Raw genomic sequence first — 21614 nt, 5'->3', positions numbered from 1 at the left:
AATAAAGCCCACATTGAGTGATGTCAAAACCATAAAACAGAAAAGTGGGATTTCTCTACATATGGTCTGCAGAGGTGTTTTTAAATGAGTTTTTCAGTAAAAGTACTGTAACTGTTTTACTCATTGATGATTTCCTGATGGCCACATAGACAGAAATGCAGTAGCTGTCACTGTCCCAGCGAGACAGAGAACAGGAGAGGAGGGAGAGCAATGAGAATGAGAGGGAGGTGAGCCTGTCACTTTCCGTCTGAGCCGCAAACAGCAGACAACCCTTGACTCCCTCCCCTCCCCTCCCCTCCCTTCCCCTCCCCTTCCCACCTCCCTTTCTGGATAACGTCTGAGAGGGGAGGCGCTGAGCCGCTTCTTCTCTTCTGCACATTTCTGCAGACGGGAACAACCGTCTTCCGCCACACAGGAGCGGAGACCTGGCAGGGAGCGGTACGGAAACGACTGTTTTGTGATGCAATTCTTCTGCGGACTCCCAGAGAGACAGCCTAAGCATCTAAGTGCTGTCTGACCTCTGACCTCCAAGGAGACATCCTTCGTTTGGGTGAGGGCGGCTTGACCTTCGACCCCTCCCAGGACTAAAAGTGCGAACCTACCCTGACCTCCGCTTACCCTTACCTTGGAAACTGATGTTTAATCTAGCACCTTTACTCCTGTGACTGCTGGGATGATCTTCTCCAGTGCTGTTGTCCTCGGGGCCACCCTGGGCACTGCCTCAGGGGCCCTCACCCTATGCCTGCTCTCCTTGCTCTGCAAGCAGTACAGGAAGGGACAGTTGGAGGGTTCGCAGGATGCCGACCCAGAGAAGACAATGCCCAGCGTGATGCACTCCACTGAGCAGGTAAGAACCTGGAGGATCTTGGCATAGTCAAGTGTCTAGCGTCTTCAACAAGGTAATGGAATCATGAACAAATCAAATAAATCAATAAATCAAAACAAAAAACAAGTTGCAATACTTTGTACATGGCAGGGTTCTGCATAATAGGATGGGGTTATATTGTAATTGATGATAACAGTAAAAAAGTTTTATTCTTATGGAGCACTTGCTTGTTAACTGAAGAGGTGTCATGTTGAGGGACTCTGCCAAATGGAATGCTTATTTTTGGAGGCGTATAGAGTAGTATTGACTAAATGATAGAGTGGAGATTGATCAGTTTAGACTGAGTGAATGTAGTACAACCACAAACGGGCTGAACAGTGAGTAGAATTATATTAGGATGAGCGCATAGCTACATCCAGTTAGCGGACGCAGAGTTACCATGAAAAGGCTCAGTGGTTGGTGGATGTAGATTGACCATGAAAATGCTCAGTGGTTAGTGGATGTAGAGTTACCATGAAAAGACTCAATGGTTGGTGGATGTAGAGTTACCATGAAAAAACTGAATGATTGAGAATGAACCTGAACAGGTTGAATGGATGTGGTGGATGTATATTGACCATGGAAAGACTCAATGGTTGGTGGATGTAGAGTTACTATGAAAAAACTGAATGATTGAGAATGAACCTGAACAGGTTGAATGGATGTGGTGGATGTATATTGACCATGAAAAGGCTCAGTGGTTGGTGGATTCAGAATGAGCAGGAACAGGTTGAATGGATGGCAGATATATGTTGACAATGAAAGGTTCTCAAGGGTTAGTGGATGTATATTGACCATGAAAAGGCTGAAGGGTTGGTGGATGTATACTTACCATGAACAGAATGAACTGTGGATGTTGCAGCCTCTTCAATAAGCACACACACACATACATCATGATATCCCAAGATAAGATATCATGCAAACATAAATGGCCTTTGATGCTACCAAGTGGAAAGAGAGCACTTCCGACCGAAACATTATGGGAACAGGTCCAAGATAACACTTCACCATAAATTTAGATAAAAAATATCTCTTGCAATGCTTAAATTATTTCAAGAAATTTTTTGGCAGCTAAAATACAGTATGTTTTTAACATGAACAATATTGTATCTTTGAAATTACAAAGTTATAACTAATTTGTGGAAGACAGTCTACATTTATTCATTAAGCGGATGCTTTTCTCCAAAGCAACTTACAATGTTAAGGTTACAATTATGTACCCATTTATACAGCTGGGTAATTTTACTAGGAAAATTTAAGGTAAGTTCCTTGATCAAGGGGAAGTGAGATTCAAACCTGAAACCTTTGGGTTGAAAGACAGCAGCTCTAACTGCTACACTACCAGAATGCAGGATCACCCTTTGATTTTACAATTAAATGAAAAATATTCACACGTTGTCTAATGTGCACACAACAAAATTTTGATTTACCAGTCACATATTTGCCAAAAAAGAGAAGAAACTGCTTTTAGCAGGAATTGATGAACAGCGCGGAGTTCATGAGCTCATTTTCCTGGAAACTGCATGGAGTTTCATGGCGTTCATTGCACTTTTGATGCTACACCTGACATTAACATTTATTTATTACTCTTTATTTATTTGATGCTAACAAAGTGACTTAAATCTTACAATTCCCTCATTTGTATTACATTTAACTAATTACCTTGGTCACTGGTAGCACAGCAGCAGGTGCGTCCTTCAAGTGTAAGACAGCAGCTTAATAATAATAATAATACCTTGTATGATAATAACTAGAATAATTAGAGCAATATGGACTGCTTTGTCTGCAGGGAAGGCACTTTGAAAGCTAATGCTGGGAAACCGAGGACACGATCTGCCCAAACCCACTCGGCACCCAGAAAGCATCCTGCAGCTGTCAGCCATCAGCCGTCAGCCGTCAGCTCTCCCCTGCTGCCGTGCCCACAAGCTGGCAGACTAGATGGAGCGTGCTATTAATAGATGCCAGGGACTGAAGGAAGCTCCTGGGGGAGATGGCGTTCGAGACCGAGGCTCATCCCAAACCCCTGACCCCTCCCCCTTCCGTACGCACAGGATGGACGAACAATGAAAGCAGCGGATCACCTCGAAGGGCTATGGGGATCATCGTCTGCAACGCTCTTTTCGTCCAAACTGCCGCACCGTGTAGCAGCAGCTCCAAGTGCGAAAAAGAAAAAAAAATTAATCTTCAAGTACTCACACGGCTTCAATGTCCATTCACTTCATTCTTCAGCTGGTGCGATAGGCTGAAGGATAACTGCACGCAATATGAATATTCATGATTCCAGTAATTTGCATTCAAGCCCCTCTGCAATCCTAAAAAGAGTGTGGCGTTTACGCAGGGACATGACTGATGTTCCAAATGAAGTCGTTAACAAAGTCGTTTTTATCAGAACAGCAAATTTCGTTGATATCGTGCAGAGGAGGCAAAATATTTTTTTGGGAGAAGAGCCGAGACCTGGGACATACAGGCACATGGGACCTTCAGACGGAGCTCTTGGCACACGGGCTTCGCGAGGGACCGCTACATCATATACGAGCCGTGTGGAAGCCCCATCGCTGCTGCCAGATGGTTCCTTTGATGGGTTTCCACATCCACAGGAGTCCTTGACAGGTTGTGCATTATTCAGTTTCTGATGGAGGTGGAGATCCAGGGAAAGAGATCCTCTGGCAGTCTCAGCGTCTGCGTTAATTTTATTCGCTGACACATGTCTTCCACAGTATTGCTTGAGCTACTGCAATGCTTCCTCATGCCAGTCCATGTGATTATTGTTAATACTAGTCATAACTGTAGCACACACGCATACACACAATGTTTACAACCGCTTGTCCCAAGCAGGGTCGCGGTAAACTGGAGCCTAAGCTGGCAACACAGGGTGCAAGGCCGAAGGGGGAGGGGACGCACCCAGGACGGGACGCCAGTCCGCTGCAAGGCATCCCAAGAAAGACTCGAACCCCAGACCCAGCAGACAGCGGGACCCGGCCAAACCCGTTGCATCCCCCCAAACATGTTTCCCTCAACATAATTTTTCAGCTTGAATTGCAAAAAAAATAACAAAGTCTACATACACAGGGAAGCAGGTAGGGTTAGGGTTACAGCATTTATCAATGATTGATATACACAGGTTCAAGTCCCACCTCCTGCTATGGCCCCTTTCAGCCAGGTTCTAACTCTGTATAGTTCAGTAAAATTAACCCTGCTGTATAAAAGAATTACTGCAAGTTGCTTTGGACAAAATCAACAACAAAACAAGTAAATGTATGAACTGCAACTGAACATTAATCAAATTAGAAGTGAGAGTGTTTGAGTGCTGCGTTAAACATGCCTTCGGTGATAAGTTTGCGTTTAATCCATTAAGTTGGTTGTGTTTCTGATCAATGTCTCTACAGAAACCTTGATATGATGTCTTGGGTGGATACGTATGTTTTGAACAATTTTGATTTATTCCCTATTTCTTCCGTTTTTAATTTTCTCTTTTATCGACATGGAGCCGCTCTCAAGATGTGTGGACTCCAAGTTTTCTAAGCCACATTTATATATTTCATTCACTAGTCATTTTGCAACAGGACTTACTTCTAATGAGATTCCTTCAGTTTGATGGATAGTCTTGAGATTAACGTAAGTACACTCACAGTGGTATTTCAATAAAGTGTATTAGGTAGTCAAGCAGAAATAGTGAAGGGTGTTTGCAGATAAACATGGTCTAGAAGATTAGAAGAGCCCATTAAGCCTCAATAAATCTAGCGATTATGGTGTTCTCTAGCTAATGTATTTAGTTCATTCCCTGCTATTCTCTGCTACTAATGCGTCCATCTGTCCATCCGTCCATCCAGCAATCCAACTTTAAATTCAGAAGGTTTATTTAAGCAATGTACATTCATCCCCTTCAATCTGTCCTGGAACAATCAGTTCTTGTACAGTGGTAATTAACCCCCCAGTGTGGTGGACCCCCAATGTATTCCATTTTTTTCTGCACTAGAGCTCTTAATTCATTTGCTGCTATAGTTGTTGACTGAGTCACACAACCGAAACCCGGAACCAGACAGAGAGGCAGAGAACTCAATAAGCTTTTCAGTTGTACGAAATCGAATTTGCGTTGGGCTGACAAAATTATTAGAGGTTCTCCAGTATGATGTTTCATTCATTTTGATCTGTCCTGAAGCAAAACAGAATAAATTAATATTGAACGTCTTCTTCTGGATTAACCTTTTTGCTTAATTGCTGAAAAGCAAAAGCATGATTCTGTAGGGTTGATCATCTTAGTTAACAGGTATTTATTTGAAATAGTGACAACTACCCTCTAGTGAAGAAAGCTCCTTTTCAGTTGGATGTATAATCTTAAATAAAACAAAGGTTTTGAACACTATTTGAAATAATACTGAGCCTTGCTGCCACCTTTTGGATTTGCATTATTTTGTTCATTATACACTTTTAAGGGTCTTAACAGTTTTGGTTTGAATTCTTCTCCCACTGGAACACACCTCATCAAGCAGCCTTGAACAATGAACTGTACATTTACAAGTCTCTGCCTTTAATTTTGATGCAATCTGTGTTGCTCTGATCACTCCCTACACCCCAGCAGGACTGCTGTGCTCCTCCGCTTCCATCCCATTGGTGGTCACCAGGGGTCCGAAACTAAAAGTCTGTAGGTTCTCAGTGTTGACTCTGACATGGAAGAATTTGCTCTTCTCTCTCATCCCTCTTTCCCTCAGAGCTGCTGAATCCCTCCCAGCATTTAAGAAAGATCTCAAAACCCACCTCTTTCTGACCTATTTCTCTCCTGTTTCCTGACAGCCACATAAATTTGACCTCCTCACGATGAGAGGATGATGTCACAGAATGAATTAACCCCCCTATGTGAGGAATGAGTATATATTGGGTATGTATAGTCTATAACTAGAGAGGTGGCCTCATTCTCTCTGTCATCCTGCAGTTCAGTGTGGAGAAGTCCACAGAGCCTATCCAGCCAGAGACGCAACTGAAATTCCCCAAAACCTACAAGCCGAAGCCTTCGGTGACCTCCCCCGAGGTCATCGGTCTCCCCTCTTACGCCCTGGCGACGACGGACGAACCGTTGCTGGACAAGCCCGCTACAGCTGAGCTTGAACATGGTATCCTAGCAACAGCAGAATCTGAGAAGGTCTTCATCATCCCCAGGCAAGGTAAATTAGGTCTGATCGAGCAGGAGGTCTCGAGCAAACCGTACTCGCTTCCTCCCTCCTTCATTTAGCGATGCCCTATTCACCTCTTCCACAGCGCTAATGGGTGTAGGTTATTCCACTGCAGTGCTAAGGAAATGTAAGTTTAAATACGAGTCAATGCCCTTCTGTGAGTGTGGAAGGGTTGTTAGCTCACTGGTTCTTTGACATCTCGTGGTAAGTAAATAGGTCAATAAAAATAACCTAAAATAAGTAGCAAATTACCCTGGGGGCTGAGATAGAAAATTCAGAGGATGACTATTAATTACTTGTACTTTTTTCTTTTATTATCAACAGAAGAACACTGGGCCACAGCATCACAGAGGCAGAAACAGTGCAGCGACAAATTACAAATAAATCCACATAGATAAAGCAAGGGTAAAAGGTTGTCATATTTCACAGGTATCATCACGCAGCACTATCTCAGGAGTTCCAGGAGGGCGAAGACATTGCAGGATTCCGTTGAACTGTCACAGATATCAAGTCTTATTTTTTCCAGCTGAAGGAAGTCAAACACTTTGGTCATTCAGATATTTATAGAACTTCAAATATGGACCATAACCATGCAGTGCATTTCCTCTCTTTTACCCATGCACTCTTTAAACACTTTCTATCTTGAGGTCATGCACTGATGAGCAGCTGATCCTTTTGGTGAGGAGATATTATCTGACTGACAGATATGGATTTTATTTTTCCGTATTATTTCAAAGTAAGAAAGAACAACTGCAGCCAGATGCCAAAGCAGCATCCAGATCACTGTGTCAGTGGGTCAAAAAAACACCCTGGTTCATAGTACTATCTGTTCTCTAGGTTCCACCAAAAACGGCCCCACTGGCGCAGAGCTCAAGAAGAGCCCGACTACGAGCGACTCGGTCCTTCGTCCTAAGCTGCACTTCTCCCTGACCTACCAAAGCCGGGAAAAGGAGCTGCACGTCACTGTGATGGAAGGTAGAGGAGTCCGCCAACCAGCAGCCAACATAAGGCTTTCACACTGAAGTGGCACTTTGCAGTAATCTGCTTTTGTCATAATTGCCTCCGTTGATGTGTAGCTGCTCTTAGTTGCTGGGGACCAATGGTTCAAGAGTGCCAAAGGCACTATTTCAGGGTTCTTCAAGCCTCATCCTTGCGAGCATGTTCATGCACATATTTTCCAAATCTCTGCATATAGTCTGCTTTACCCTTTTCTTTAAATACACTAGTACAGAGAGGTGAGGTCTCAGTTATTACCACCAGTATCCAGGTATTTGCCCCGAGATTTTGCGCTTTCATCCTATGGGGATCTTCTGTGCACAGCCCACTATAGGTCAGTCCGCACATTTTGAAAATGGGCTCTGACTTGGCACTCCAATAAAATGACCTTCCCTCGGTTGTGATGGGTGCATGCTTTGAACCATTGTCATGCTGAAGGTGAAATTTTTCTTTGACTCTCTGGCAACAGCTTTTGTGCCACATTTTGATGTTTTTGACATTTCGAATTATTCATTTCCCTCTGTCCTGGTCAGAGTCCCTGTCCTCACTATTTTGGGGGATTGGATGTGTCTCCTTGCAACTGGGTTTACATTTTTTGGGGGGGTGAGAAACAGCTTTGCCTCTTTCCACCCTACCCCACAGATCTGATTGTGGAGAATATGCAAAATGGGTTAGAGTTGGCTGTAATATGCACAAAAGGGACCAATTAGGAGTCTATAGTCTATATTGCCTAGAGTAGGAGACTATAGACTCAATAAAGTCTGGAGTACATACACACACACACACACACACACAATGTCTACAGCTGCTTGTCCCGAACGGGGTCGCGGCGAGCCGAAGCCTAACCCAGCAACACAGGGCGCAGGGGTAGAGGGGGAGGGGACACACCCAGGAGAGGACGCCAGTCCATCGCAAGGCACCCCAAGCAGGACTCCAACCCCCGACCCACCAGGCAGCAGGCCCCGGCCAAATCCACTGCACCCCTCCACCCAACTGTCCACTACTGAATGTAAAAAAAAAATGTCACTGGGCCACTTAATCAATTACGCACGCGCTGGCTGAAGCCGCTTGTCTCAAATGGGGTCGCGGCAAGCTGGAGCTTAACCCGGCAACACAGGGTGCAAGGCTGGAGGGGGACGGGACACACCCAGGACGGGATGCCAGTTCGTCACAAGGCACCCCAAGCGGGACTTGAATCCCAGACCCACCGGAGAGCAGGACCCGGCCAAACCCACTGCCCTGCTGCATCCCCACTTAATCAATTAATGATTTTAAAAATGTCCAATATAGTCACCACGGGACATGTATATTACATGCTGAAAGTGAAAATGAAAGCGAAGCAATTGCTACTCAGACTGACATCAATAGTTTTGTGGTCATTAAGGTAAAAACACACATACAGACACTTAACTAGGTGAATCAATATATAACAAGAAGGCAGTGCTAAGTGTGACCGTCTAGTATTGACTTTCTGCCCAGACCTTGGCAATACGTAATCATAAAGAGACACAATCAGAATCCCATTTTCCAGCGCTTGACTGTAGCTGTATGTCTTTCTCCTGTTACGCGCTCCATTTTTCTTTTTGAGTTATTTCGTTAAGGGCTCTCGGGCAACGTATTAGGCGGAGCGAAAATGAAACATGACCGGAACCGCATTAAAGCGATGAAATAAACAGGCAAACAGAGGGAAATTAGTCGTCGTTCCGAAACGAAACGTGACGCTAAAAAGCACAGCAACGCGAAATATGGTCAGTTCGGTGGTGCTAAAGTGTCCCCCTAAAGCACTGATTTTCTTCATGTATTTGATCAGCAGGAGAAGAAAATAGAGAATGTGTTTTTATGGCAAAGGGGTGCGGTGGCGCAGTGGGTTGGACCACTGTCCGGTGGGTCTGGGGTTCAAGTCCCGCTTGGGGTACCTTGCGATGGACTGGCCTCCTGTCCTGGGTGTGTCCCCTCCCCCTCTGGCCTTATGCCCTGTGTTACCGGGTTGGCTCTGGTTCCCCGTGACCCTGTATGGGACAAGCGGTTCTGAAAATGTGTGTGTGTGTGTTTTTATGGTTGTGGCTTCCAAGTTGGTGCCAAGTCTGTGTGTTTCTGTTTTCGTGCCACTGTTTCCTACAGACGCCTTGTCTACCTGGCGTTCCAAAGACAAGCTGCGGTAAATTTCGTCTCTTTCCGTGTTTTTACCTTCGGATTGTCCGGCCTTGATTTGAATGGCACTTACCAACCATTGACTCGCATTTTACCCAATGTGGTTTTTAATTTATCGGTATCTGAGCCTTAGGAAAATTCTTACAATTCAAAAAAAAATCTTGAGAATCAAATCGATAAATGAGCTCAACGAATCCGAGTCTCCGCCCGGACCGCACCAGGAGGATGTCGTGGATTAAACGTGCTGCTCGGACCGACGGATGCGTTCCTGTGGCGTGTGGTCATCCCTGATCTCCCGTGTGCTGCAGTGGAGCACGTGAACACGGAGACCGGCTGCGAGGGCTATGTGGCGGGGCAACTGTCGACACCCTCGGGCCGCAGGGATGCTCAGACGACCATGCAACGCCTGGCACCCTCTATGCGCTGGAGGGAACGCCTGGTGTTCCCGCTCCCGGGTGGTTGCCGAGGTGAAGGAGAGGTAGCCCTGTCCCTCCACAGCTGGGACCGCTTCTCCCGGCACGTCAACCTGGGCACCATGCACTTCAAGCTTGCTGATGTGGACATGATGTCTGACGCCGAATGCTGGGTCGACCTTCAACCTCCCAAACAGGTACTCTCGGCTGACGCACACGGCTCGAAAAGTAGGGGGCAGGGCTTTGTTCGGAACTGCTGAATAGCATCTTACAGTGGCCAGTTTGGCTGTTAAATCCAACCAGTACAGTTGAATATGTGGTACACAGTTTACTATATCTAGAATTCTGCATGAGGGATGTAGGACCATCATCCAGTACGTAGAAAGAAGCCATCGTCTGTACGATTGTCATACAGGGAACGGAGGTGGACAATGCTGTCTCGAGATCATTCCGGAATGTTCCATAGAAGATGCAGCGACTGGGATCGCTGGAGTATTTGGATGATACGTTTGTTCATTTAGCTAATGCTTTTCTCTAAAGCAATTCATACAGCTGGATAACATTACTGGAACAATTCAGGGTAAATACCTTGCTCACGGGTATTACAGCCAAAAGTGGGAACCAATCCTGCAGGTCCAAAGGCAGCAGCTCTACCTACTATGCTGTCAGCTGTCCCCATATTGTGTAATGCCACTATTATTATACTAGTAATAATAATAGGGGCAGTTGGTAGCGCACTGGTATTCTTTAGCCTAAAATGCTCCAGTAAAAATTACCCAACAATAAAAATGGGTAAATAATTCTGAGTGCGTTAACATCATCAGTCGCTTTGCAGAAAAGCATCGGATAAATAAATACAGGTAAATGTAATACCGAAACATGCTCACTAATCAACTGGGGTAGAGGGCGAGGTCATGCAGAAATGTTCCGTTGCCGAAAGAAAAGCAGCTGAAGGTAATCGCCCGGCCCGAGACAGCACTGCGGAGGATCGGCCCCACGTTTTAGTCCTAATAGAATTTATTTCATTTCACACTGTTTGGACTCCTTCATTTAGGGGCCCAGCAAGTAGCACTGGAGCCTTAGACCACCTGGGCTGAGCATTCCCATGGGGGGTCAAATCCGGCTCAGTCTGTGCTGAGTTTGCATGGTCTCCCTGCATTTGCATTGGTTTCCTCCAGGTGCTCTGGTTTCCTCCCACAGTGCAAATTGATGGCTCTTTTTTGCCTTTACTCTGTGTCTCTGAGTGAAAGAGTGTGGTACATCGCTCTCCTTCATACATGGACGAACGGTTGTACGGGCTTCACCTTTGACATCATCGCACATCACTTTGGAGAAAAATGTCTTCTGAATTATGACATGTAAATCTATTATTTATTCACTTGGCTGACACTTCCCTCCGAAACAAATTACAGTGTTCGGTTTGTATACTTAGCTGCTTGCAATTATAGAGCCAATTTATACAGTTGGGCAATTTTTACTGAATCATTTCAGTACCTTGCTCAGGGGTACTGCAGCAGGAGCTGGGATTCAAAGCTAGGTTTTCCAAATACAAGGGAGCAGCATGAACTATTGCACTTCCTTCTGCCCAATCAACCCTATTCCTTTCACTTTTAATTAGTGATTATAGATTTTAATTTAAAATTACTTAAATTATTAAACTAAAAGGGGTGGCATGGTTGTACATTGAGTAGAGCTGCTGTCTCACAGTGTCTGGGTGGTGCGAGAGGACATGGGTTTGATCCCCGCTTAGTCTGTGTGGAGTTTGTATCTTCTCTGAGTGCTCTGGTTTCCTCCCACAGTCCATGCTGTTCAGGTTCCCCTAGAGTGTGTGAGTGACACAGAGAGTGTGTGTGTTCCACTGATGAGTGGATAAGTGACCCAGTGTAAGTAGTGTATCCAGCAGTGTAAGTCTTTGGGTGCTCTGGTTTCCTCCCATAGTCCAAAGACGTGCTGTTGAGGTTCACCCATAGTGTGTGACTGTGTGTGTGTGTGTTCCACTGATGTATGGATAAGTGACCCAGCGTAAGTAGTGTATCCAGCAGTGTAAGTCTTTGGGTGCTCTGGTTTCCTCCCACAGTCCAAATACATGCTGTTCAGGTTCCCCCATAGTGCGTGAGTGACAGAATGAGTATGTTCCACTGATGTATGGATGAGTGACCCAGTGTAAGTAGTGTATTTAGCAGTGTAAGTCACCGTGGTGAATAAGGTGTGTGGGCTGAAAACACTACATAGAGTTCACTGGAAGTCGCTTTGGAGAAAAGTATCTGCTAAATAAATAAGCGTAACTAATTTAATACCCAAGCAATGTATTGAATACACCGTGTCGTTTGGAAATATACGATTTGCCAGCTTCAGAACTCGCTTTTTTATTTTGACAGCTGGCAGAAATCTCCCTTCTTTCTCAAACGGACTTTTTCCGTAGCTTTCAGATGAGCTCCGTGTTCTCCATAGCTTTCGATAAGGACACCACAAAGCCGCAATGATTTAACAGCTCTGTGTGATATTCCCTAACAGCACACTACACACAGTTCCCCCCGTCGTACAAGAGACCATTATCTTTGACAGCAAGGCCATTATCCCAGACTGATAGCATATCAATTCAATTTAGCATTTTAGAGGAAAGGACATTTCATTCCTGCGGTTTGTGGATCCAGAATAACGAGAACAAACATCATCTGCGTTTGGAGACAGAGGGTCGCAGGGCAGGTATTTCAGGATCGAGCAGCAATGCGATTTTCTGGCCACACGGCAGCAGGGTGGCAGAGAACAGCAAGGACAAAAGCTCACTGGTGCCAGAGAGTGACGCGAGCAAAGGACGTCAATGGAAAGCTTGCGGCGAATGACGATGATGGAGCCCAGCTACGTCCAGATCTCACTTCTCTGCTAGCATCAAAGGAAGAATGCGTCGCCTCTCGAGGGGAGGCGATACGCTAGGAGCGGAAACGTACGGACCTCTCGCCGTCGGCTCTCCTAGACGTACCAGCGCTACCTCGGTTCTTACTGCAGGGTTTACTGGTTTTGGTGAAGTACGGCGAAACCAGAGCAGTGCTCTCTGACTGTGGGAATCGATTTAAAATAACAGTAAACGTCTGATGCCAAATTGGATGGAAGCAGCCCCCCCCCCCCCCCCCCCCGAGTCCCCTGGTAACAATGAGGCTTGATTAATGCAGCCAAATGCAGTGCGACACCTGAGTGCGATTGGAATCTTGCAGACGTCGCCCACCTGTGCGCGGGGTCGGGGGGGCGGCGGCTGAGCACGAGATCTGATTTGCGTCATCGTGAGCCCTGGGGGGGGGAGTCCTAATGGACGGGGTGGGAAAAAGAAGAAATCCTTGCAAGGAACTGGAGGAAAAACCAGTGGGGGGGTTTAAGAGTGGAGGAGTGTGGGGGTGAGAAACCTTGGAGGGGGCCATGGGATAGGAAATAAAAAAGTGAAATAAAAAGAAAATAAAGTGCTAAGTAATAATAATAATAATAATAATAATAATAACAACAACAATGTTGTTATTATTATTATTATTATTATTATGTGGTAAATGAGCAGAAACAAACAAGTGAGAGCAGAGCTTTCTCTGACATCCATGACGCACGTTGTGCTCTGCTGCCGAGGAGAAGCAATGAATTATTTATAGTTTTCATCATCCAGCTCCTATAAAAATATCATTTGAAATATCAGTTTTGTGTTCAAAAGAGATTCTCTGTGTGGGATCAGAAACACGGCCATGGGATTCAAACACATAATCAAACAACATCCCATGGAGCCCACACTTTCGGCCTATTAACCCCCAGCATGACCTTGATATGATGCTCTAAATGTGTGGTAACTGAGGTATTTTAGTACACATCATGAATTACAGAATGAACAGTTTCATAGAAAAAAATCGAATAACATTATAGTGTGTTTTCTCAGACAGGAAAAAATTCCCATTAATATTTTTAGGATGACAGTTATAAGAATAACAGTTTTATGACAGTGTTTTATTTTTCCTCTTTCTAGGGAGACTGTTGCTAATCCACTTCCAGTCAAAACATTTTAAATGCTCTTCAAAATGAAAAGGGAGCATTTTGATTTGCTAATTTGCAAGGATGAGTTTGAGCAAGAGAGCATTTCAATCTGAAAATTAGGCAGAAATGGGCCTATGGGCTATGAACGACACACTGGTTAGCTTAATATAAAATGAGTACCACAAAATCGCGGTAAAAACACGGATGGTGGCCTGCGTGTGGCTGTCACTCCATTTGTGTAAACTTCGCAGAGCTGTACGAGGCAGAAACTGCTATTGCAAACAGTGGATCCATATAGTATAGACAATACACACACACACACACACAGCATAATGGCCAGATAACTTAGTGATTTCTTTTCACACTTATTTAATTCAGTTCTATAGACAACCCAGTATCATGACAAGTAGTACAGACATTTTTTCACCTTTCCTTTTCATCCAGGCAATTTTTTTTTTTTCTTTTTTTTACTATGTCCTATTATTAGGTTCTTCAATTTATAAATTCATTAAAACACATTAATTGGCAGACATCCAGGAAACACTCTTCTGGAAAGTTCATTGACAATGGTTAATGAAATGTGAACACCCAGCATGGCTTTCTTCCGCATCGATTTCTCCCTCTTCCCTGTGATCATCATTTTAGTCGTAATCAAAGCACAACAGCTTTAAAATATTTATATTAGAACAGCCTCTGTAACCCAGGGCAGTGATTCCATCTCTCATACTGATAATTATGGCAAAGTCCAATTCATACTGATTTCATGCCATAAGATCTTACATTTTCCTGACACTTTTCCTCCAAAGCAATTTATAGGATTGAGCTACTTACAATTATTTACCCATTTACACAGCTGGGTGATTTTACCGGAGGAATTTAGGGTAAGTACTTTGCTTAAGGGTGCTGCAGTCCGAGGTGGGGATCAAACCTATGACCTTTGGGTTTAAAGGGAGCAGCACTAACCACCACACTTGCAGCTGTCCCTTCCTGATAAAATGTTGGTTTGGTGCTTGATTCTATAGTTGTTCTCTAAGGCATCTTACAGTGTTTGTTATGGATATTACTAAGCTCTCATTATGTAAGGTAGGATAAGTACCATCAAGTGGAATGCAGCTCAATGGCAACCGCTGCCGTGGTTTACATAGTAAAGGAGGGTACGGAAGTGATTCACCTTCGCCTTTGGTTCCTTCCGTGTCTTCGAGTTGCTCATGCAGGGAAAACGTGCAAACTCTCCACACCCCGAGCTGTATTCAAACCCACATCCATCCACGCAGTGTTACTGCTGCACAGCCGTGTCACTCTATATTTATGTAACTGATCACGTAGGTAATTTTTTGACAGTATCAAATTAAGCTTTAGAAGCTTGAAACCTTGATCAAGGGAAGCACACCAGGAGTTTGGATCTGAACGCATACCCTTTCAGGTACAGTGAAGTGCAGTGATTGGAGCAGTCTCTCCAGCTGTAACCACCTCGATCAATGTACTTACCCTGAACTGCGCCGGTAAAAATTATGCAACTGCTCTAATAAAAGTAACTTCATGCACAAGCGTGACATTGTAAGTCCCCCTTTCACAAAAATTTCTGCAAAAAAAAAAAAAAAAGAAAAAAATTTGTTGAAAAGGTCAGGAATTTGGAACGCCTTTAATGTCAGCAGTAGGAGGTTCTGACCTCGTTTGCTTGGAAGTCGTGGTGAAAGAGTTGGAAAACAGGGATGAGTTGAGGACGTAAGAAATGAGAGGATAACAAAGTAATGAGCGACAATTTAATAAGAACCAGCCTGATTTCATTCGAATTTTTACTGCTGCTTGGCTGCACGTGTATTAAAGCAATTGTTCATTTACATTTACATTTATTCACTTAGCAGACGCTTTTCTCCAAAGCGACTTACAATGGATACTATGTAGCGTTACTGGCCCACACACCTTCAGCAAGTTCCAGGTCTGCCGCTGGAATGACCCGTTACTCCAGTAAGGACCGTGGGGTGAACAATCTCCTAATGAGACACAGCAATTTAACACTTGCATCCAAATCTGGCAATTGCGGAAGCTGGCATTCATTATGATATTTTACATGTTGAGTAATTAATCTGCTTTCATTTCCAAGGGGATTATATAGTGCATTACTGTGCTGTGTAGAAAAAAAACCACGGTTTCCGTCCTGCCTGGTCTGTGCAGACAAAAGGAAATGAAGCCTGTTATCATTATGTCTGCCTAACAGAATGAAAGATCCCGTTTCCTCCGTGTTAAACACATTTCCATTTCCTCAAAGGAAACATTATACATGTTAAAGTATCAAAACATGCCGTTGTAATGAGCTAAACTTGCGGTGAAGTAAATCGCTATTTTTCTTATAATTTCCCAACTGGACAGTGATTTATTTCTAGATATAATCTACCGGTTATATATAGGAAGAGTCTGGGTTGTTAAATCGTGAGAGCTAAAGCAGAATGCATGTGTGTGAGAAAGAGAACCATTGTGATGTTTAATTTGTGAGTGCGACAGGGCGTAATTCTTTAACATTCACATGCTTGCAGGAGGTGGCCGTGTCTGCAGGCGAGATCCTGCTGTCCATCAGCTACCTGCCGGCAGCCAACCGTCTCGGCGTGGTGGTTATGAAGGCTCGTGGTCTGCAGTCCAGCAAGCTGAAGGATTCTATTGGTCTGTCCCACTGTGTTCCCCTGACATTCTGATGGTACAAGAGGTGACGACACTGAATTGTTTCATTATGCCCATGCAGACAGATATGGCAGTGATGAAGCAGAAGCCCTATTAGGGCCCCTTATGATCTTAAAATTATATGACTGTATTTAAATGAGAGAATTCTACTAAAAATTATTTCTATTTGAACTGTGTCTGCATGGGTTTCCTCCAAGTGCTCTGGTTTCCTCCCGCAGTCCAAAGACATGTAGTTCAGGTGAATTGGTGACTCCGAATTGCTCTTGATGTGTGTGTGTGTGTGTGTGTGTGTGTGTGTGTGTGTGTGTGTGTGTGTGTGTGTGTGTTTGTGGCTACCCTGCATCCCATCCAAGGTGCAACCCCCTCAGCCTTGCACGTAATTCTGGGGTAGGCTCCAGACCACTGTGACCCTGTTCATGACAGAGCAGTTATTGAAACTGGGTGGATGGATGGATGCATGGATGGAGTAAAAGACATTCCTTCAGGTAGAAACCAAATCACATAAAACATGCTATTGTCTAGAAGCATAAATAACCAAAACACTTTTGTCCTCCTGCACCCCGATTTTACTCCATTGCCACATCAGTTTCCTGTGTACAGCCCTAACAGGGTATCCAAAATATCTAGTAAATAGCCAGCTTCCATAACTCCAGCACATTCTAAACCATAATAAATACATGCAAACTTGCACTAGGAAATCTGTAAATAACTGAACACCAGTGTAGCAGAAATACTAGTGTAGTTTATGTCAGATCATTCATAACTCATTGTGGTAAATGTGCTATACCATTAGTAACCCTTCATGTAATCTCCTAGCTAGGATGAAACTCCAAGCTATAACATCACTAGAATATTATACTCTGTATATACACAGTACTGTGCAAAAGTGTTAGGCACTTAGATGTTTCACAAAAATTTTAGTTTTACATGGTTCTTTAATGTCTTCTGCATTAGTGCCAATGGCAAAGAGCATATTTTAGATTTCAAAGCATTCCTTTTGCAAAAAGTTACAGTATTACAGTAAGGGTTTTGTATGTTGTGAAATGGTATGTTGGAATGATTCTCACTTGACAGCTTTTTCCCCAAGTGCCTAAAACTTTTGCACAGCACTGTATATATAGACCTATATATATTATACAATATAATATAATCTATGATATGCATTCATCACTGAAGAAATTGAGTGGATTTCACATGGGATTCAAACTCTTGATTCATCATGACTGCTGTCAGACAATCATGCCACAAGCTGTCACTCTGGTGGTGCGTGGAACCACGCCCCACTTTGACCAGTTGCGTCTATGTCCGCAGACCTCTCTGTGAAGCTGGCCCTCAAGCACCAAGCCACCAAGCTCAAGAAGAAGCAGACGCGACGGGTTAAGCACAAGATGAATCCAGTGTGGAACGAGATGATGATGCTCGAGGTCCCTAGGGACCTACTGGCCAAGACCAGTCTGGAGCTGGAGGTGCTGAACCAGGCTGGTGTTGGGAGGCTGGAGCCGCTGGGTCGCTGTCAGCTGGGCCTGCAGGCCACCGGGACGGGGCTCCAGCACTGGCAGCAGATGCTGGAGAACCCACGCAAGCAGATTGCCATGTGGCATCTTCTCTATGCCTGAGCCAATCAGGCATGGATCAAAATATCACCACGGTCCAGAAACTCATGGGCTCTACCACAACCATCTAGCCAATCTTAATTGACCTCAACGTGTCAATGGTTCGCAAACGTTCGATTTCAAGTCGATCCAGGTCTAGGATTATAAACTCAATGAAAGAAACCTTGGCTCGGTATTTGTACTTACGTCCTTAACCAGTAAACTTGCCTGACTATTAACCTTTCTCCGCTCAAACCCCTCTTTCATTCAGAAGTAAGAACACTGTGCATGAGTCTGCTCTGCAGACTGATTTTCCCCTTACATTGAGGATATTTTGAGCTGCACAAATCCCACAAATCAAAGCCTGCTTTCCCATCCAAAACAGACATTTTCGTTTGTTTACTTCTCTTTGTTTTTTTGGTGTTTTCTTTCATCCCGTTTTAGTAATGTCTAATTCTGCATCGCCCGTCCGAAACGCTTCCACTGCATCCCAGATGCAGAGGGAACCTCAGATTTAATCCCCCATCTGCTCTCCTATTCACACTGCCCTTCGTGTGTTCGTGTCCTGGACAACATCCTTCGCTGAGGGCTGAATCACCTGACATGCGCTCCTCCCATCTATAGCCGCACTCATCCAGACATCACGTGACCCACTGCTGGCAGCACGGTAGGCGGTAGAGTCGTCTTTTTTTTTTTTCAGTGCTGTATTCAGCCAAGACACACCACCCAAATTAAGGCTCTTACCTTTGGTGGAATAACATAATTTGCCCTTGCGGGACTCTAGTCACAAGGAGCAAATGATATAGTACCGAACAGGTCAGTGACCTGAGCTGTGCTGGAGAGACAAACCTTCATTAATGAAAAGCATTTGACTTGACCAAACCTCATTTGATGAGCTTTCAATATAATTATTATCAATTGCTAATTATTATTAATGGATGCAATGTCTTGCTGGATGCATATTTGCATGTCCAAAAAAAAGTCAGCAAATAAGGAATGCATTGGGATGCACACACACACACACACACACACACACACACACACACACACACACTGGCTGAACCCGAACGGGGTCGTGGTGAACCAGAGCCTAACCCAGCAACTCAGGGCGTAAGGCTGGAGTGGAGGGGACGCACCCGGGGCGGGATGCTAGTTCATCGCAAGGCACCCAAAGCAGGGCTCGAACCCCAAACCCACCAGAGATCAGGACCAGGCCAAACCTGCCGCTCCAACGGGTGACGTAATTCACAACCATATCATGAAACAGACTCTAAATATGAACTGAAGGTACCCAGTACAGATCTTGGCATTTGTAATACACATCTGTTGTTTTTTTTGTTATCAAAACCCCTAGAAAAGTTATGGATAAATTCATTTGTGCCGTAATTTTGTGAAAAGTGTACGTAAAGCGGTAGGGGGTGCAGTGGCGCGGTGGGTTGGACCACAGTCCTGCTTTCCAGTGGGTCTGGGGTTTGAATCCCGCTTGGGGTGCCTTGTGGCGGACTGGCGTCCCGTCCTGGGTGTGTCCCCTCCGGCCTTACGCCCTGTGTTGCCGGGTAGGCTCCGGTTCCCCGTGACCCCGTATGGGACGAGCGGTTCTGAAAATGTGTGTGTGTGTGTGTGTGTACGTAAAGCACCTTGGGAACAAATTAGCTGGGAATCAACAGCATGACATTATAAATAGACACCTTTCAGCATTCATAATCAACATTTATTATTTGAAAAAAATGTGACAAAAACTTATATATGATCATCCTGTGATGACTGAGGTTTTTTTTTTAAAAAAATATTGCCAGTTTGTTTCCCATTCGTTACATCTCCAGCATTTGGCCTCTTTCATTTATTATGGTATGGAATTGGGAGTGCCCCACCTCTTCTGAAATGTGATTTTTGAAAGAAACAGAAATTAATAGAGAACAGGTAAGGTGATGTGTCTTGGGAAATAAAATGTCATCATCACACACTGTGTACTAGCTGGCAAAAAGAGAGGCGTTTGTAATGAGTGTTGATGAAACATATCAGATGGGGTGCGCCCCCAACAGAGGGACCACCCACAGATGAGCGAGATGTTAATGAATAATGAATCCTCAGAGAAGCACTGGACAGAAAACACAGGTGTAACTGAATGTCATAAAGTTAACCCTCTTTGCAGTTATAACCATGTACAGTATATTGACTAATGATTACCTGACTATTGCTGTTCTGCATATTCATTGTGAAGTATGTCCATCTGCTTTTACATTCCAATAAATGTAATTTTTTTAAAATAACAATTGTGTACCTATAGATTTCTCAATGAATTTTTTTGCTACCCACTGGCACAGTACAGCTTACGATAGTGCAGCCTTTGCGACTGAATGCTCTCGTTTTAAAACCAGCTTTATATTACATAATAACAATACAGCAGTTCCAGTATGACACACTGCTGATGATGCAAATGCTCTTTTGCGTTACTGTTTTGCACATAAACTTCCCTCCTGCTTGCGGTTGTGCCTCCAATTATAAAAATTCACATTACGCTTTTATATTTAGTTACATCCCGGTCGTGCAAAATCTAGAATAAAGTATCTTCGTTGTATGTTAGAGGTGTGCTGTACAGTACTCCTGATCATTTCTTTAGGAAGAAATAATCTGTATTCACATGAGCTGTGTAATTACACACCACAAACATGGACATGGACGTCTTTTCAGTGCAGTGTCTCCGAGAGCATGGTAGCGCTCGGAGGGCACCTCGGACCACGGACTTATATATGGAAAAAAGACCTTCCGACGTGAATGTCCTGTGCCCAGGTAGAATAGAAAAACATCTGATTTGAGTTTGAACACTGCCTCCCCTCTACGGAGATGAACGGCTAGCTTTCTTCTGAATTCTGTATCTCTCAATGAACTGTTGCCTTTCTCTTACAAGGACATGTCATTATTACATGCGGCGCAATGTGTGTGAGTCATGATGCTCTAGGAAGTGAGCACTGACAAAAGCAGAGCATATGCATGAGTTGCTCCGCTCTCTTATTGCTTTTCTACTCAACTGTTGGAATAATATTTGAATGACGCAGGCAAACTGGAACAGACTAGTTTGAAAAGGTACTTATTATTTCAGGGTCAGTGTAGCGTGGCAAAGCAAAAGATAATTATCATTGTGGCCTCATAATAAGCAAAAAAAACAACAATCAAGTGTATAAGCTATCACAGCGATGTACCGACGTCCATCGATTAAAAAGAAGGTACTCGCTTCATTCATATAGCAACGGCTCCTTTTACAGGGATTCCAAGTTATGAGTAAATGCAATTTGTTCTCAAAATTTCAGATAACGACCTGTCGTCTCTCACAATGAGGAAAGTTCTAAAAGTTGAGAAAACACACATAGCTAACACACAGGATGTTTTTTTTTTGAAGAGCCATATCATTACAAATTGCAAAAGTGATTTCACTTCCTATTAATTTATTGCAAACGTTCCATCCTAGAACCCAAGGTCCTTGAGTAGTATTTTGGAGACGGATGGCTATTGGTAAGAAAGACCCACAAAACAACTGAACAATCAGCTGGTTAAAAGAGTTAAATGACAATAATCATGTCACTTTGGAGAAAAGTGTCCGATATATGTAAAAGTTATGTATAGAGGAATCAGAACATGTGAGTCTTAACCCTGGATTTAAAGGTTTCCAAAGCAGTTGATAGTCTGTACTTAATATTGAATTGGATTGCATCGGTATTTAAAAGGAAGGAATTTTGCAGGTTTGGTGAAA

The 21614-nt window shown here is 44.0% G+C and overlaps 1 protein-coding gene across 1 annotated transcript; it reads left to right on the top strand.

Moving 5' to 3' along the window:
* The first annotated feature begins 330 nt into the window (after positions 1 to 330).
* Positions 331 to 18898, top strand: LOC108941263 (synaptotagmin-13-like). The gene is made up of 6 exons (XM_018763971.2): positions 331 to 847; positions 5796 to 6024; positions 6871 to 7008; positions 9489 to 9790; positions 16133 to 16256; positions 17586 to 18898. Exons 1-6 carry the CDS (start codon positions 674 to 676, stop codon positions 17888 to 17890), a joined length of 1272 nt encoding a protein of 423 aa, XP_018619487.1. The 5' UTR covers positions 331 to 673; the 3' UTR covers positions 17891 to 18898.
* The last annotated feature ends 2716 nt before the right edge of the window (positions 18899 to 21614 follow it).

The sequence above is a fragment of the Scleropages formosus genome, chromosome 11, assembly GCF_900964775.1.
Source record: "Scleropages formosus chromosome 11, fSclFor1.1, whole genome shotgun sequence".
Classification (NCBI taxonomy): Eukaryota; Metazoa; Chordata; class Actinopteri; order Osteoglossiformes; family Osteoglossidae; genus Scleropages; species Scleropages formosus.
This window is presented reverse-complemented; position numbering and strand designations above follow the sequence as displayed.

Excerpts from the sequence above, each read along its gene's own strand:
- LOC108941263 (XM_018763971.2), top strand. The coding sequence starts at position 674 with ATGATCTTCTCCAGTGCTGTTGTCCTCGGGGCCACCCTGGGCACTGCC. Across the intron at positions 6,025-6,870 it reads CTTCATCATCCCCAGGCAAG|GTTCCACCAAAAACGGCCCC; the intron begins GTAAATTAGGTC and ends TCTGTTCTCTAG. Across the intron at positions 16,257-17,585 it reads CAAGCTGAAGGATTCTATTG|ACCTCTCTGTGAAGCTGGCC; the intron begins GTCTGTCCCACT and ends CTATGTCCGCAG.